General features: G+C 45.3%; 1 protein-coding gene across 2 annotated transcripts in view; it reads left to right on the forward strand.

The window, feature by feature from the left end:
- The window catches only part of zc3h7bb (zinc finger CCCH-type containing 7Bb), a 43742-nt gene that overhangs the window by 23931 nt on the left and 1543 nt on the right, over positions 1-18268 (forward strand). For both annotated transcript variants that reach the window (XM_084322455.1, XM_084322454.1), the window contains 13 exons: positions 4035-4270; positions 4723-4999; positions 7494-7552; positions 7904-8003; positions 9429-9590; positions 10567-10772; positions 12321-12421; positions 13481-13662; positions 14000-14079; positions 16058-16287; positions 16837-16942; positions 17219-17327; positions 18132-18265. In XM_084322455.1, coding sequence (XP_084178581.1) covers positions 4035-4270; positions 4723-4999; positions 7494-7552; positions 7904-8003; positions 9429-9590; positions 10567-10772; positions 12321-12421; positions 13481-13662; positions 14000-14079; positions 16058-16287; positions 16837-16942; positions 17219-17327; positions 18132-18265 — 1982 coding nt within the window. The remainder of the gene's footprint in view (positions 1-4034; positions 4271-4722; positions 5000-7493; positions 7553-7903; positions 8004-9428; positions 9591-10566; positions 10773-12320; positions 12422-13480; positions 13663-13999; positions 14080-16057; positions 16288-16836; positions 16943-17218; positions 17328-18131; positions 18266-18268) is intronic.

Consider the following 18268-nt stretch of genomic DNA (forward strand, 5'->3'; position numbering starts at 1 on the left):
ATCTGATGTTGACCGGATGGGCGAGGGGGCGTTTATAATTCCGTGGGCAGCGTTATACCAATCATCTAATGTGGGTCAAATGTTGATAATATCAGTTATTATCGAAGACGGTAACGTTACACGCTGAAACTCACCCCAGTCTCCGCGCGCCGTTGGGCGATCATCGTCGAGTAGAAATTTTATCATTATGGGATATATTATTACCCGGTCCATCTCCAGCTTGTATAATGGTATATACGTCCAAATCATGTTGTTTATCGAGTTATTGGCAATCGATCGCTATGTTGAGTGACGAGCTAGAGTCACGGGACATGTACCGAGTGGCCGGAAGCAATACGGACGTCTAGCAAAACCTCTAGTGCGCTTCCTGTTAAGCGATTGCGCCGATCGGCCACCAGATGGCGCTCCTGAACCGCCAGAGAGCTCAGTGGGTCCTGCTGATGGATCTCAGGCCAGCGGAGGGACATTATGAATCCGATCGCAGATTTTTGAAATATTGATATAAAGACGACGTACAGCGTCCCCCGGCAACTTTAGCATGGCCAGCAAAGACGTCTAAAGACGGCTCCCGGCACCCAAAGTGTTAATATAAGAAAGAAAAACTTAAAATATGCTGCAAGATATAATATTTTATTTTTTAAAGAAAAAAAAGGTTTGATGTTTTACTCAACTGTGTACTCCTGAATTATTTTATCCTTTTAGGGCCTTTTTAAATCTCCCCTGAGAAGTACACAACTTCAACCCGTCACTAAGGCTATTCCACAATTTAACTCCCAAAATTGAAACACATCTAGCTTTTACATTAGTTCTTACATTTTTACATGTTTTAAGAATACACAACCCTCTTAAATTATACTTTCCTTCTCTTGGTTGAAAGAGACATTGAATAAAAACTGGTAGGCTCTTACTCTTAGCACGAAAAATTATCTTCAAGGTTTTTATGTACACCATATCTACAAATTTGAATGTGCAGGACTTTATGAATAATGGATTTGTCGATTCAAGGTAACTAGCTTTGTTTATTATTCTAATAGCTCTTTTCTGTAGTTTAATAATAGGATATATATTTGTTTTATGAACATTCCCCCAGACCTCAACACAATATGACATGTATGGCACAACAAGTGAAAAATACAATATATGCAAACATTTCTGATTTAACGGCTCCCTTGTTTTGTACAGAATGCCAACAGATTTGGCTAATTTACCTTTGATATATTGTATATGTGGCTTCCAACAGAGTTTGTGATCTATAATCACACCTAAGAATTTTGTTTCATATACTCTTTCAATTTCGGTTCCATTTAAATTCAGTTTAATTTCACAGTCAGTAGGAACACTACCAAATACCATACATTTAGTTTAGTTTTCATTAAGAGACAACTTATTCATATCAAAGCAATTCTTTAACTTTATCAATTCCATTTCTACTGTTTTCAATAATTATTTTATGTCCTCCCCTGAACAAAGTAAATTAGTATCATCAGCAAACGTAACAATTTTCAAAATATACGATACTGTAAAAATATAATTTAAATAAAGTATAAATAACTTGGGTCCCAATACGGAACCCTGTGGAACACCACAAGTTACTCTTCTAAGATGTGATTCTGTATTATTAATGTTTACATATTGAAACCTATTATTTAAATAACTTCTTAACCAATGATGAGTGACACCTCTTATTCCATACCGTTCCATTTTTTGTAAATGGTCAAATGCTTTACGTAAGTCAATAAATACACCTATTGAGGGTTGTTTTTCATTAATTGCTGTTGATATATTTTCCACAAAATCTATCGCTGCTAAGGATGTTGATCTATTGCTTCTAAAACCATATTGATGGTCACTAAATAATCCATATTTTTCAATAAAGCCATCAAGTCTATTTACAATTTTTTTCTCCGTGCCAATCACGAGTATAGTCTGGTTTTAATCGTTATTTCTTTTATTAGCGATATTTCATTTTCATCCATCCAACCTGATGTTATCGTTGGGAATGGGTCTAAGCTCGCAAAAGGGCAAATACCGCCGCCTATCATCTCCCGGATGGTATTGCACATCATTGGATTGGATTGGATTGGCTGGGACTGCATCAAAAAAATAAGTCCATCCAGGTTTTACTTCTCAAGCATGCAGCTGGATACTATTGCATTGAGTCCCCCCACTGGGAACATCGTGGATCATTGTGTTTTGGACTATAACGTTGTATCAATGGACGCAATCGATATTTTGAATGGCGATCAGGAATTGGATTAATCTTTTTGCATGACATCAGATGTGAGGTAAGGCCTTTATGTTACGAATCTTGGGGTAATCCAATGTTCCTATCACCGCCATCGGAGCGTGTGTGTGTGTGAGGTTTGCGCCGACCAAAGTACGGAGAAGCGATTTTTCAGACCCGCTTCTCTTCATACATGAGGACGCATATACTATCGATAATCTAGCGTTTATTTGAAAACGATTCATAAATCAGCCGAAAAATGACGTGTTTTGTGTATTCCACTAAAGGGCTATTATCGTGTCTTTCTCTGGAATGACTAGAAATGTCAAACTATACTCGTATTCAAAACGGTATAAAACGGAAATGTACAGATGAAAAAACAATCTGTTTCGTACATGTTGACTGGAAGCAACTCATTGACGATCACTGTGTTATTTAGATCTATTGCTATTATATTTGATATGTTTTATGCACTCGCAAATAAGTCCTATTCTCCATTGGATATAGCGTTGGCACGGAAGGGCCATCAGCAGAGGCCGCTGTTGGCCCGGAATGAGTTAAGCACACCCCAAGTAGCCTTAATATTATTTGTATGCATTTGCAACAAATGATTATAGTAGTATTTTTTTGTGATCTCATGATATATGTCAATCTGTTTTTATAGTTTTTGTACTTGTCCTCCTTATCCTTTGTTTGATGTTTGATAAATTCCCTGTAGAGCCTATTTTTCTTAGTGCACGCTTTTTCCAGACCCTTGGTTAGCCATGGTTTCACCCTCTTTTTAGGATTTTGTCTGCACTCCTTCAATGGACAATGTCGGTCGTAATATGACAAATGTACCCAAAAATGCATTGTATGCTTCATTGGTATCCTTACATAAACCTCCTGCCAATCATGACTCAAAAGGTCTGCCTTCAGAGCCAGTATTGCTTCAGGTGATTTTTTTCCTAACCAAATTGTGTGAATGCCTGTTCTTATTTTTTATTTATTCTTCATTTCAAACACAGTAAAGACAGGCAAATGATCACTTACATCAGTCACTAATAGTCCACTTATTATCTTCTCGTCCATTACATTTGTAAAAAATATTGTCAATCAGTGTTGCACTGTCCTTTGTTATTCTGCTAGGTTTTACAATTAAGGGATAGAAACTCAAACTAAACATATTATCAACAAATTCCTTAGTTGTTGTATGTTCATTAGATTTCATCAAATCAATATTGAAGTCGCCACAAACAAAAATCACCTTATCCTTATGCATTTCATATAATTCAGAAATATTCTTATTAAATTGATCAATACACAACCCTGGTGTTCTGTAAATGCAACTAATTAATACATTTTTGGATCTTTCAACATTGATTTCAATGGTTACACATTCCATCAAATTGTCTTCATCTCTCCTCTCTAGCAGACCTGTCCAGTGTGTCCCTCCTCAGTCTTCATCTCTGTCCTCTCTAGCAGACCAGTCCAGTGTGTCCCTCCTCTGTCTCTGTCCTCTTCTCTGTCCTCTTCTCAGTCCTCTTCTCAGTCCTCTTCTCAGTCCTCTTCTCTGTCCTCTTCTCAGTCCTCTTCTCTGTCCTCTTCTCTGTCCTCTTCTCTGTCCTCTTCTCACTCTTCTCTGTCCTCTTCTCAGTCCTCTTCTCTGTCCTCTTCTCAGTCCTCTTCTCAGTCCTCTTCTCTGTCCTCTTCTCTGTCCTCTTCTCAGTCCTCTTCTCAGTCCTCTTCTCAGTCCTCTCCAGGGGACCAGTCCAATGTGTCCCTCCTCTGTCTTTGTCCTCTTTTCAGTCCTCTTCTCTGTCCTCTCCAGGGGACCAGTCCGGCGCCCAGTGTATCCCCGCGCCGCTGGCCACACCCATCCCCGTCAGCGACGAGCCGGTGACCCCCGTAGTGACCCCATGCCCCGACCTGTCGGAGAGCCCCAGCAGCCAGGGCCTGCCCCCCATGCCCTACTCCGTCCCTGTGTCGGACGGAGTGCACGAGTGCAGCAGCAGCATCATCAACGACGAGCTGGACAGCCTGCTGGAATGCAAGAAAGTCAGCGGCGTGAGTTGTCCTTGGCTACCGTGGCAACCGCCCCCCTACACCGTTCTCATCGATTTTGAACATATTTTAAAACTCACAATTCACCTCGAGATTAGGGCTGCTTGATTTATGTCGAAAATCATATTATTGATTACAGTATTTGTATTATTGATTGATAACACAAATACTCATTGATTTGAGAACATCATATGACGACGACTGAAATGATCGTGGTAAGTTCATAATTGAAATTGAAACTCGATTAATCGTCCAGCCCTACTCGAGATGCAGTAAATGTTTTGCAGCGAGTCGTTTTGTTGTCGCCATCGTCTTTAGTGTCTCGGATTTCTTTCCATTCCGAACTACTCCGTGCTCCGTCTCTGCATTGATTACAGTCTGTCTCTAGTTATAACATGTTCAGCTTTGGTTGTGTCTCTATTCAAATGGCTCGTTTCCTTGCCCTCTCTCCCTAGAGTCCCGTCCAGGGTGCCATCCCCACCAACCTCCCCAACACGGCCGTGGGCCTCCGGCCTCCCTACTCGCCCAACCTCCCGGCCCCGTCGCCCCAGCTGCCCCCTGCCTTCTTCAACCAGATGCCCCCCCTGGAGCCCTACCCCCCGCTGGCCCAGAGGGATCAGGGCTCCACCCAGGCGCGGGACGCCTTTTCCCCTGGAGCCGGGGATGGTGAGGGGAAGGGAGCTGGATCTGCAGTCGGAGGGCTGGACTCTCTTTCCGAGTACACCCTGCCCGGTGAGTGACTAGTACACCCTGCCCAGTGAGTGAATAGTACACACTGTCTGGTGAGTGACTAGTACACCCTGTCTGGTGAGTGACTAGTACACACTGCCCGGTGAGTGAATAGTACACACTGTCTGATGAGTGACTAGTACACCCTGTCTGGTGAGTGACTAGTACACCCTGTCTGGTGAGTGACTAGTATACCCTGTCTGGTGAGTGACTAGTATACCCTGTCTGGTGAGTGACTAGTATACCCTGTCTGGTGAGTGACTAGTATACCCTGTCTGGTGAGTGACTAGTACACCCTGTCTGGTGAGTGACTAGTATACCCTGCCTGGTGAGTGACTAGTATACCCTGCCTGGTGAGTGACTAGTATACCCTGTCTGGTGAGTGACTAGTATACCCTGTCTGGTGAGTGACTAGTATACCCTGTCTGATGAGTGACTAGTACACCCTGTCTGGTGAGTGACTAGTATACCCTGTCTGGTGAGTGACTAGTATACCCTGCCCAGTGAGTGAATAGTACACACTGTCTGGTGAGTGACTAGTACACACTGTCTGGTGAGTGACTAGTACACACTGTCTGGTGAGTGACTAGTACACCCTGTCTGGTGAGTGACTAGTACACCCTGTCTGGTGAGTGAATAGTACACACTGTCTGGTGAGTGACTAGTACACACTGTCTGGTGAGTGACTAGTACACACTGTCTGGTGAGTGACTAGTACACCCTGTCTGGTGAGTGACTAGTACACCCTGTCTGGTGAGTGACTAGTATACCCTGCCTGGTGAGTGAATAGTCCACACTGCCCGGTGAGTGACTAGTACACCCTGTCTGGTGAGTGACTAGTACACCCTGTCTGGTGAGTGACTAGTACACCCTGTCTGGTGAGTGACTAGTACATCCTGTCTGGTGAGTGACTAGTATACCCTGTCTGGTGAGTGACTAGTACACCCTGTCTGGTGAGTGACTAGTATACCCTGCCTGGTGAGTGACTAGTACACCCTGTCTGGTGAGTGACTAGTATACCCTGCCTGGTGAGTGAATAGTACACACTGCCCGGTGAGTGACTAGTACACCCTGTCTGGTGAGTGACTAGTACACCCTGTCTGGTGAGTGACTAGTATACCCTGTCTGGTGAGTGACTAGTATACCCTGTCTGGTGAGTGACTAGTATACCCTGTCTGGTGAGTGACTAGTACACACTGTCTGATGAGTGACTAGTACACCCTGTCTGGTGAGTGACTAGTACACCCTGTCTGGTGAGTGACTAGTACACCCTGCCTGGTGAGTGACTAGTACACCCTGTCTGGTGAGTGACTAGTACACCCTGTCTGGTGAGTGACTAGTACAACCTGTCTGGTGAGTGACTAGTACACACTGTCTGGTGAGTGACTAGTATACCCTGTCTGGTGAGTGACTAGTACACCCTGCCTGGTGAGTGACTAGTATACCCTGCCTGGTGAGTGACTAGTATACCCTGCCCGGTGAGTGACTAGTACACCCTGTCTGGTGAGTGACTAGTACACCCTGTCTGGTGAGTGACTAGTACACCCTGCCTGGTGAGTGAAGAGGTGGAAGAGAGCCTTTATGTATTGACGCCTATTTATGTTTGGATCAGAGCCTGATTTTATAGGAAATTAGGTGGGAAAGGTAACATCTTGACAGCACAGGAAACCTGCTGTTAAACCAACAGTGGACTTTGCACACTGCTGTGGTCTGCTGTAATTAATGATCTACCTTCCCTGCAACCGTTGTCACAGCCCTGCCCTTTATGGTATAGGGATTGTGCAGGCATGTCTTGCTTCGAGTCCTATTGCTGTGTTACTCTATTAGACCCAAGGACTAAAAAAAGATTAAGAATTTCTTTTGTAAAAATACAGCCCTACCAGAAAAATGTATGGACCAACTGACTGTGAATGAGAGATGCTTTGCTGAAGCAAAGGAACAAAACGCAACATTATTTTATGTTATGAGAAGTGTAAAGATATCTTGGGTTCATTATGAAACTGGCGCGATCACAGTATAGGTAAAGAATGAGAAACGCTGTGCCTCTCTGTCTTTGCACAACACTGCCTCTCTTGCACAGCTCGTCTTCATCTTTCGTCTTTGCACACCACTGTGTCTCTCTTGCACAGCTCGTCTTCATCTCTTCTTTGCACACCACTGTGTGTCTCTCTTGCACAGCTCGTCTTCGTCTCTTCTTTGCACAACACTGTGTGCCTCTCTTGCACAGCTTGTCACTCGCAGCCACCAGGCAATCGGAGGCAATGATGGCAGACAGAGGCACTCATGCAAGGTGCCAAACCACTTAGGGGCTCAGTGTTTCGCTCAAGGACACTTTGACACGCTGCCGAGAGGATCCAGGATCGAACCGGGATCCTTTTAGATTACCAGATGACCGTTGTACCTCCTGAGCCACGTGTGTGTGTTTTAAACATTGTTGCAGTAAGGTCCAATACCATTTCTGACATTTTCTCTGTCATTTTGAACGTTTGGTTTCCAGGGGGACGAGTGTCTCACAACTTCATCCCAGGGATACGCAACCACAACGCCACACACACGGTGAGAGAACCTCCTCCCCCCCCCCCATAGCACTGTCATTCATCCATGGCCATACTGTCTTTGTATTACTCATGATTAGTGTTGGGTACCGACCGTGGTAAAATTAAAACTAGTGATGGTCATAACGACAGTTTTTAACCAGAACCAAATGTTACTCGATTCTATGAACTGGGACTGCACGTTAATTCACGGGGGACATGTGTGCGCTTACTTGGGATTGATGAACAGATACCGGTATCGGTTAAAAAGTACCCAACCCTCCTCATGATCTGAAATGTCTGATACTGTGGGCACAGAGCCTTTTGATACCCGAGTATGTATTAATATATTACTCTTCCGCTACCTGTTCAGAACGGTCCAGCAGGGACCAACCTGTCCCTGCTCTCCAGGAACCCCCTGGCAGCTACCCACGAGTTCCGTCAGGCCTGCCATGCCTGTTACAGCCGCATTGGTAGGATCTGCTCCTCTCCCTGGCTCTGTTTGACCGCACGCACAGCCTGCTTGTTAAAAGGGATAGTTTGGATTTTTGGACATTAAGTGGTATGAAATACTTGCTAGTAGTATAGGTGATACAGTGCCATTAGCTTAACTCACAGAGTCCCGTGGTCGGAGGTCTGACCCGGGTCCGAGCCAACCGGGAAACTTCAGACAGGCGGCAACAGGCGGGGGCATGCGTCATCCATAAAACCATAAAATGTAAGAAACAGTTTTTAACCATACACCACAGAAAACTGTGGGCTTCATGTATTTCCTATGCGTCAGAGCGACGCCATGTGTTGGAACTAGCCCCAGTGTGACGTAGTCACTATGGGCGAGGCTTGTTCCAACATGAATCAAGCATAGGCAATGCTCGAGGCCTGTGGTTTTCTGTTATGGATGGTTAAAATCTTTTGCCTGTATGTTATGCCTTTACAGTCCAAACTATCCCTTTTTAAAGATTTTTACAGTCGACTAGCTGTTTTTTTCCAGAGGCTGTTGTCGGAAATTATTATCAGGCTTGAGAACATTCAGTGACATTGTACTTATTATTTAAGTTAAAAGTTATTATCAAATGTTATTAGGTACAATCATTATCAATATAGAATATTGACTATGAGTTATGACATTATGTAAGTGCATTATGTAAGTTCATTCTCCCCTTAGTTCAGTGGTGTATCTGTGTCAAGGCTGTACATTTGTACAGCTGTACATTTCCCTGGTTATCTCTGGGCCAGTGTTGGATTGGCCACCGACCACATATGCCTATGGACAGAGAGCAGAGCATAAGAAGGGCTTGTAGGGCATTAGCTCGGGCTCTCTCTCTCCTGTGTCTCCTTTCTGGTGGGACTGCACTCTCTTGGTCTGGAGTCACACGTCCTCTATCTGTCTTTCTGCACTTCTATCTTTAATCTCTCTTTTCTCCATCTATTCTCTTATTTCCTACTATACTTCTCTATCCCCTTCCTGGTTATTCTTTCGTCATATCTTCTGTCATGTCATTAATGTCTGTTTAAGTGTTCCATGGACCACCCTACTGTACGTAAATATGATGTCATTCTAATTCTGATCATTTCAATAAAATACAAGACATATTGTTGAACTCTTTTCCCCGTGTCTAATATTCTATATCCTTTTGTCCTGATTCGAGGAGAAAACAAATTGACCCACACTGTTTTTGTTTGCACTCTCAGATAACATGTTTGTAGCCATTAGATGAGGGTCTATGTCCTATCGGCTATATTATACGTTACAATGAATATAGGCAATAAAGAATTTAAATCTGAATATATATATATATATACTATGAGTAAGTGTAAACAGTATACACAAGGTGCAGTATACACAAGGTACCCTAACTGGCATGATATGTCTTCTCTCTCTCTCTCCCCTCCTCCAGGTCCACGGGTCATGGACTACCAGTATCAGCCAGAGGCGGCCCACCGCTGCAAGAGAGACATGCTGCTGTGCCGTCTGAAGAACACAGACGACCCGTCCTGGAAGAGGGTCCGGCCCCGGCCTGCGCGCAACAACTTCCTGGGGGCCTTTGTGCTTTGTAAAGGTGTGTGTGTGTGTGTCTGTCTGTGTGCATCTTGAAAGAAATACCTGGTTTCTCGAATTCACACATGCTTTTTAAGCCTTTCACTGCCGCACTACCAAAACGGTTAACCCTTTCACTGCGGCAATACACAGAGGGTTAACCCTTTCACTGCCACACGACAGCGGCTTAACCCTTTCACTGCCACACGACAGAAGGTTAACCCTTTACTATCACTCAACCGACGGCGTCAAGTGTATCTTTTATTAATCCCCTTGGGGGAAATTCAGGCCATTCATAAACTCCCCATCTCTTCCCGCTCCTCTTCCTGCTTCTCCCTTTCCTGCTCCTCCTCTTCCCGCTCCTCCCCTTCCTGTTCTTCCTCTTCCCGCTCCTCCCCTTCCTGCTCCTCTCCTCCCCTTCCTGCTCTTCCTCTTCCCGCTCCTCCCCTTCCTACTCTTCCTCTTCCCGCTCCTCCCCTTCCCGCTCCTCTTCCCGCTCCTCCTCTTCCCGCTCCTCTCCTCCCCTTCCTGCTCCTCCTCTTCCCGCTCCTCTCCTCCCCTTCCCGCTCCTCTTCCCGCTCCTCCTCTTCCCGCTCCTCTCCTCCCCTTCCTGCTCTTCCTCTTCCCGCTCCTCCCCTTCCTACTCTTCCTCTTCCCGCTCCTCCCCTTCCCGCTCCTCTTCCCGCTCCTCCTCTTCCCGCTCCTCTCCTCCCCTTCCCGCTCCTCCTCTTCCCGCTCCTCCTCTTCCTGCTCCTCCTCTTCCTGCTCCTCCTCTTCTTGCTCCTCTCCTCCCCTTCCTGCTCCTCTCCTCCCCTTCCTGCTCCTCCTATTCCTGCTCCTCCTCTTCCCGCTCCTCTCCTCCCCTTCCTGCTCCTCCTCTTCCTGCTCCTCCTCTTCCCGCTCCTCTCCTCCCCTTCCTGCTCCTCCTCTTCCTGCTCCTCCTCTTCCCGCTCCTCTCCTCCCCTTCCTGCTCCTCCTCTTCCCTCCGGGCGCCACAGAGGTGCAGGAGCGGCAGGAGTGCCAGTATGGGGAGAACTGCACGTTCGCGTACTGCCAGGAGGAGATGGACGTGTGGACCCAGGAGAGGAAAGGCGCTCTGAGCAGGGAGCTGCTGTTCGACCCGCTGGGCAGCACGGAGCGCCGCGCGCTCAGCGTCACCAGGCTGCTGCAGCTGCACATGGGCATGTTCATGTTCCTCTGTGAGGTGAGGAGGGCAGTGATTGGAGGGTCAAGGAAAGAGGGGGCGGGGTTTGGGATAGGTCGGTTGTCGAAGAGGTACTTGTGACGACAAAGGCTAAATTCACACTGTGAGCCTTGGTGCTCAATTCTGATTTATTGCTCAGATCAGATTATCTTTGGTTTGGCTGCTGTTGTTAACACATGTTAATCTAGAGTGAGGTAAAAGTTGCATGAAAATTGCATGACTACAGACCTTTATCTGATTTAGGACCAGAAAATGGCCCAAATCTGAATTGAAATGATCAGATTCCATGTGATTTGTGCTGTTTTACATGTAGTGCTGTCATCAGAGTGAAAGCCTCGTGTCTGAGGAGTCAAGATGTATAAGCTAAAAAAAAATAGTAAAGGGAAAGGGAGAGCTTTTGAAAGTTCCCAATGCGTCTGGGAAAGCTGCCGTGTGAGTCAGTCTAACGCGAGCGCTGGGAATAGATGGCATTCTAATAAAGAGCGAAACAGGCTATATAATGCTTCTTAGTTTTCAGCATGATATGCGTTATTTAGGTAGACCTATTGGACATTTTCGTTTTTGTTTATTTATTAAGTTAATATATAAACAGTGTTTCGAATATCTAAAACAAAAACAAAAATTAATATTTGGCCTTATAATATAATGCTTCGTTAGTTTTCAGCGCGATATGCGCCTATCTGTTATTTAGGTAGACCTATTGGACATTTTCGTTTTTGTTTATTTATGAAGTTCATATAAAACCGTGTTTCGAATATTTAAAACAAATAAAAATAAATAATTAATTTTAAGTCTAAATAAAAAAAAATGCTGGTTTTCATTCGGGCTAGGGCTTCAAATGTTGCATTACAGTCAGGCTTATTGTCGGGCAGGGCCTGAACGTCATGGGCTCTGGCTGGGCACGGGCTTCATTTCAAGGCCCTTGCAGACCACTAGTTGCAACACACGCCTATGCATAAATGATAGATTTAAGCCAACATTTTTACATGACAGCATTGTAATATATTTGAGCCAATGAACGTTTCACTGTGTATGGTCTTCATAAGGACATTATAATGCCCTGATGAAGATTATACATATGTTATTTATGCATCAATCTGTGCTTGTCAGATGTCTTGTGGCCCGGTGACATGGATCCATCACAAAACGCAAAACAGACGGAAGGCATTTCGTTGGTCGCGTTTGTTTTTAAATTAGAGTCTACTGTATGTAGTCGTGCGTTTTGCAGAAACTACGGCTTTGCTAACGGGACAATGATGTATCCGTCAGTTCCAAAAAGTTCCTCCTTTCCGATACGAATCTGGCAGAGACGTCCTCAGCCCCGTCCAACGAACGGACGCTCCTCATTGGGGAAATAATTAAAAGCGGGACACGGACAGACAGACGGGATGGATGTAGCCAGGCCCTTAGTGGGACAGACAGACAGACTGGATGGATGTAGCCGGGCCCTTAGTGGGACAGACAGGCGGGATGGATGGATGGATGTAGCTGGGCCCTTAGCGGGACACATTTTAACATCTGTGCCAACATTCCTCTCCTCTCCCAAAGGAATGTTTTGACAGTAAACCTCGGATCATCAGCAAACGCAGCAAAGAAAACCTAGCTGTGTGTTCAAACCTCACGGCCCGACACCCGTTTGACGATAACAAGTGAGTCCTCTTTTTATTTTTTACCAGATCCAAATAAGCGCTCATGTTTTAAAGGGGCAGTTCACCCAAAATAAAAAAAACAAATGGATATCCACCCAGATAGTTTTGGGGTGATTCACCTTGTTTTGGAGATGTCTGCTGTAGAGATGTCTGCTGTAGAGATGTCTGCTGTAGAGATGTCTGCTGTAGAGATGTCTGCTGTAGAGATGTCTGCTGTAGAGATGTCTGCTGTAGAGATGTCTGCTGTAGAGATGTCTGCTGTAGAGATATCTGCTGTAGAGATGTCTGCTGTAGAGATGTCTGCTGTAGAGATGTCTGCTGTAGAGATGTCTGCTGTAGAGATGTCTGCTGTAGAGATGTCTGCTGTAGAGATGTCTGCTGTAGAGATGTCTGCTGTAGAGATGTCTGCTGTAGAGATATCTGCTGTAGAGATGTCTGCTGTAGAGATGTCTGCTGTAGAGATGTCTGCTGTAGAGATGTCTGCTGTAGAGATGTCTGCTGTAGAGATATCTGCTGTAGAGATGTCTGCTGTAGAGATATCTGCTGTAGAGATGTCTGCTGTAGAGATGTCTGCTGTAGAGATATCTGCTGTAGAGATATCTGCTGTAGAGATGTCTGCTGTAGAGATGTCTGCTGTAGAGATGTCTGCTGTAGAGATGTCTGCTGTAGAGATGTCTGCTGTAGAGATATCTGCTGTAGAGATATCTGCTGTAGAGATGTCTGCTGTAGAGATGTCTGCTGTAGAGATGTCTGCTGTAGAGATGTCTGCTGTAGAGATATCTGCTGTAGAGATATCTGCCGTCACTCCCAATACAATGGCACACGGTCGTGGCACTAAAGGCACCAAAAACCTTGTGAGCAGGTTCACGTAGGAATTGTTTTTCAGCCGAACTACCTCCCATTTCATTATTATGGGGAGGTGTACAATACATACATACACTGTTGTCCTCTCTGTTGTTTATTTTTGGCTTTGTTCCATTTCATCTCTTTCGTTCTTTCTTTCTTTCTCTCTATCCTATATATTTTGGTTTATTTCTCTCTCTCTCTCTCTCCCTCCAGGTGCCTGGTGCACGTGGTGAGGTCAGCCAACGTGCGCTACAGCAAGGTGCGTCCCCTGCACCCCCTCTGCCAGTTTGACGTGTGTCGCCACGAGGTGCGTTACGGCTGCCAGCGAGAGGACAGCTGCTCCTTCGCCCACTCTGTCATAGAGCTCAAGTGCTGGGTGCTGCAGCAAGACACTGGTGAGGACACACACACTAGTGACACACACACTCTAGTGACACACACACACACACTGACACACACACACTGGTGACACATACACACTCTAGTGACACACACACACACACACTGACACACACACACTGGTGACACATACACACTCTAGTGACACACACACACACACTCATGTATTATATATGACCCTGACTCCTTCCAGGTATATTATATATGACCCTGACTCCTCCCAGGTACCGTATATTATATGACCCTGACTCCTCCCACCTCCCAAGTATCATATATGACTGACTCCTCCCACCTCCCAGGTGTTATATATGACTGACTCCTCCCACCCCCCAGGTATTACCCATGAGGAGATGGTACAGGAGTCCAAGAGACACTGGCACCGCCTGGAGCAGAACGCCCAGAAGCAGCAGAAGGTGAGTCAGAGGGCCTCGTTCAGACCCGCTATCTAGTGTCCAAAGTGACCCAGGTTGTGTCTAGATCCGGTTGAGACGGAGTGCGGGTTCACACCGGCCATCAGGATGTGTCTCGGCGTGCATCATGAGTGACCACCTGTGACTGGATTTAGCTTCCCCGCTAAATATGCAAATTAAACACATAGGCCACGTGTGAGCCTTCTTCTTTATAGAGAACCTAGGCAACTTTTCAAACACTAACCGACAGTGAAAGCGGAGGGGCGTCACACTGAATAACCCAGTTCTGATTTTCACAATGTGTGAGTCTCGTCTCTATTCCTCTCTCTCTCTCTCTCTCTCTCTCTCTCTCTCTCTCTCTCTCTCTCTCTCTCTCTCTCTCTCTCTCTCTCTCTCTCTCACACATGGTTAAAGTTGATATGGGGGCGAGACGCTCCGCACAACTGTGCCATTTTTACTCGCGGGGGGGGGGGGGGTAATCCACTTGTTATTCTCCTTCCATATTCTCAAGGTGGATATTGAATTCAGATTGAATAAACACTCTCAAGTGATAACAACACAGAGCGTCTGGAAGATCAAACATGTTCTTTCCAAGCAACAGAAGGATGACCGTCGAGTCTCCAGCGAGGACGGCTCTCTCCCAAGGTTGTCGAGGCCCATCTCACATACGTTTCTTTAATAGTTGTCATACAGAAGTACAGAATACTTTTATACAAAATGCTTCTTACTGTTACGCTCCAGAGACTGTGCTAGACAAGATAAGTATGAAATAAAATAGTATAGCATGTAAAATAGAAGTAAAAATAGAGGTCACAGTGTTCAGTATAGACATATGTGTTCGATGCAGAATAGAAGTAACTGAGTTACCATACAATATACAATATACTATGCAATGTACTAATATACAGCTCCTAAGTCACATAATGCACTTTCCTCAATCAATCTGATTCAATAAAATATATACATTTGATATACATTTATACATAGTCTATACATGGACTCAAATTTCAGACATTGTGGATAATGTGGATAAAACCAGACACAATTTGAGAACCAACTGGAGATGTGTTCATAGCATTGAATTATATAGAGAAAGGTTCATGGCCAGAGGACCTCAGAGGACATGACACACTGTTGAATAGGTGGTCCCAGGGAGGCAGGGAGGTAAAGAGGCCACCCCGAGGGTGTATTCCAGCTGTGAGCTGGCTAGTATTACATCTACAGCCCACCATCCTCTGACACTTTAATTTTTTATCTTTTCTTTTTATTTAGCCTTTTCCCCCTCCTTTTTCCTCCGCTTTTCTCCCATCCCAATGTTAGTCGTTATGCCAATTCCCAATCCCCTTCCTGGTCGCTGCGCACCTACCCCTACAGTCGGTCTGGGAGAGTGGAGGCTATCGCATGCTTCCTCCGACACATGTGTAGCCAATCAACCGCTTCTTTTCACCTGGCAGCGCGGACTCTCACTGAGAGGGTGTAACGTGTGGAAGGATCACACTACCGCCCTTAGATCCTTTCCTCGCTGAGCAGGCGCCCCGACCGAACTGTAGGAGTCGCTGTTTACAACGACCAGGACCCACCCACCGGCTTTCCCACCCTCTAACACTGCCAATTGTGTTAGTACGACGGCCGATCCTCTGACACTTTTGATGAAATACACATGTGTGTAACTAGGAGGGATAGGCGAATAGACACATTTCAATTGCCTTGTGTACATTGACAATAAGATAAAATAATCTTCTTCGTCAATGAGGCCCATTTGATAGGTCAAATGGAGTGGGGGGGGGGGACACAGGATAGGGGACAATGGGAGGGGTAGGGATTTGATATCCATGACAACGGAAAGGAATATGTCCACGTGAAATGCATTGGGACTAAACGGGGGAGGAAGTAAGCGAAAATGAATTTTCTCATTTGCATGCAATTGCTTCTCATCTTAGGATAATTTAATTTGATGTTTCTCTCTCGCTCTCTCTTTCAGCCTATGCACAACCCACACCAGAGCAGCGGCATGGGGGGTGGAGGAATGGGAGGGGGAGGAGGGGACAGCATTGGGGTAGGTGGGGGGAGCTCGATGGTCGGAGCAGGGGCGGCGAGGGGGCGGGGTCTGAACTTGAAGATGAAGTTTGTGTGTGGCCAGTGCTGGAGAGACGGACAGGTCAACGAGCCAGACAAGGCCCTCAAATACTGCACGGCTAAAGCGCGGCACAGGTGAGACCTCGTCACAGCTTCTTGTTTTAAGATGAGATAAGATATTCCTTTATTGATCCCCTTTTTACACACATAAATATATAAATGTAGGCAATAAAATTGTATCTGAATATAAAAAATATGAGAAAAATAAACAGTGTAAACAATATAATAAACTCTCAAATGACGGCCTGTATGCCCTACTTTTATTATTTGCTTGGTAGTTCTTGGTGCTATTGAACCAGAGTATGCTCAGTGAGGTAAGCATGGCCGCTGCTCTCACGTGAGAGTGCAGAGAGTTGCCAGTTAAAAATAAATGAAATAATAATAAAAATAATACATATATTTATCAGAAAATAAAGTTCCCAGATATTTGTATCTGATTCAAGAATGTCATATCGGTCTTGATCTAGTTGAGACAAGCTGAAAGGAATGTAAAACGAAAAGACTATTATGGGATTAGACCTACACAGCTACATAACACCATGCTCCTTGTTCAGTCAATCAAACTGATAAGATTAGAAAAATATCCTATTTCACTCTCTCTCTCTCTCGCTCTCTCTCTTCTAGCTGGACTAAGGAACGACGGGTTTTGCTGGTGAAATCTTTCGAGAAGAAGAAATGGGTCGTCGTCCGGCCGCTTCCCTTCTCGCGCACCTACCCACAACAATACGACGTGAGTCCCTTTACCTACCCACAACAATATGATGCAAGTCCCTCCCCCTTCACCTACCCACAATTACGTAATTCCAGCACCAGTGTTATGTCTCACCAGCAAGAACTGGCAAAACACGGAATCATTACAGCTCTTTTACCATATCGATCTGTGACAGAAACAACCTCCTCCTCTACCATTGAAATGTTTTCAATAGCCATTCCTACCCACGGATGGTGCATAGAGTATGTAGGCCTACATTGTATAACCATGTCCTTGGTCTTGGTCCTGCCCCAGATGTGTGTCCATGTGATGAAACAGAAGAAGTGCCACTATATTGGGAACTGCTCGTTCGCCCACAGCCTTGAGGAGAGAGACGTCTGGACATACATGAAGAACAACAGCTGTAAGAGACCATAACCCTGTCTTATCTCTGGGTTCTGTAGAAGATGGGTCATGGCTCGATGGGATCTGCAAGGTTTTCCAGACCGGGTTTCCAGACCGCTAGGGACCGATTACAGACCGCTAGGGATGATGCAACTACTTTAGACAGCACACAGACTCTTGTGAGAAGTGCCAGTTGAACAAAATGCGGATCCCTCCCAGCCATGACTATAGAACAGTGGTGCCCAACCAGTCGATCGCGATCGACAGGTAGATCACGGGCTGATTTCAAGTAGATCTTGATTAATACAATTAGATTATTTTTTATTTTTTATTTTTTTGCTAAATCAACTCTTCCTCTCCTTGTTAACTACAACAAGCAATGCTGTTTGTTATTTAAGATGAGGTCGGACTCGGCACTGACAGATTTGTGTTCATTATGCTGCTTTTATAAAGCCTCAAATGACGGCTTACAATATACAATTTTGGTTGGTAGCTCTCGGGCTAGGTGGTAAATAAAAAAGTAGATCTTGGTTCAAAAAAGGTTGGCCACCCCTATAGAACATCCGGTCTAGACCACAATCCATGTCACCTTGACAACACAAAGCGGAATGCATTGATCAGCGACCATGGCGACCAGCGCTGGAATTACCTGTGTTCTGTTTTGGATCAGTTTAATGGTTGCCTGTGTCTGCTTACGAGTTGTTTATGATGTAAACGTTCCATACTATATAAACCATGTTCTTCCTCCATCTCCCAGAGGTCACTGAGCTCAATTCTCCATCTTCCCCTCTTCCCTCCGTCTTTCCTTCCTTTCCCTCTACAGTGAGAGACATGCAGCAGATGTATGACATGTGGCTGCAGCTCACCAATCAGAGCAGGCGTACAGATGGCTCCCACATGGCCCCGCCCCTGGAGGAGAAGCAGGTCACCATGACGGCAGATTACTCTGAGAGCATGGTA

The sequence above is a fragment of the Notolepis coatsorum genome (assembly GCF_963971535.1).
Source record: "Notolepis coatsorum genome assembly, chromosome: 10".
Lineage (NCBI taxonomy): Eukaryota > Metazoa > Chordata > Actinopteri > Aulopiformes > Paralepididae > Notolepis > Notolepis coatsorum.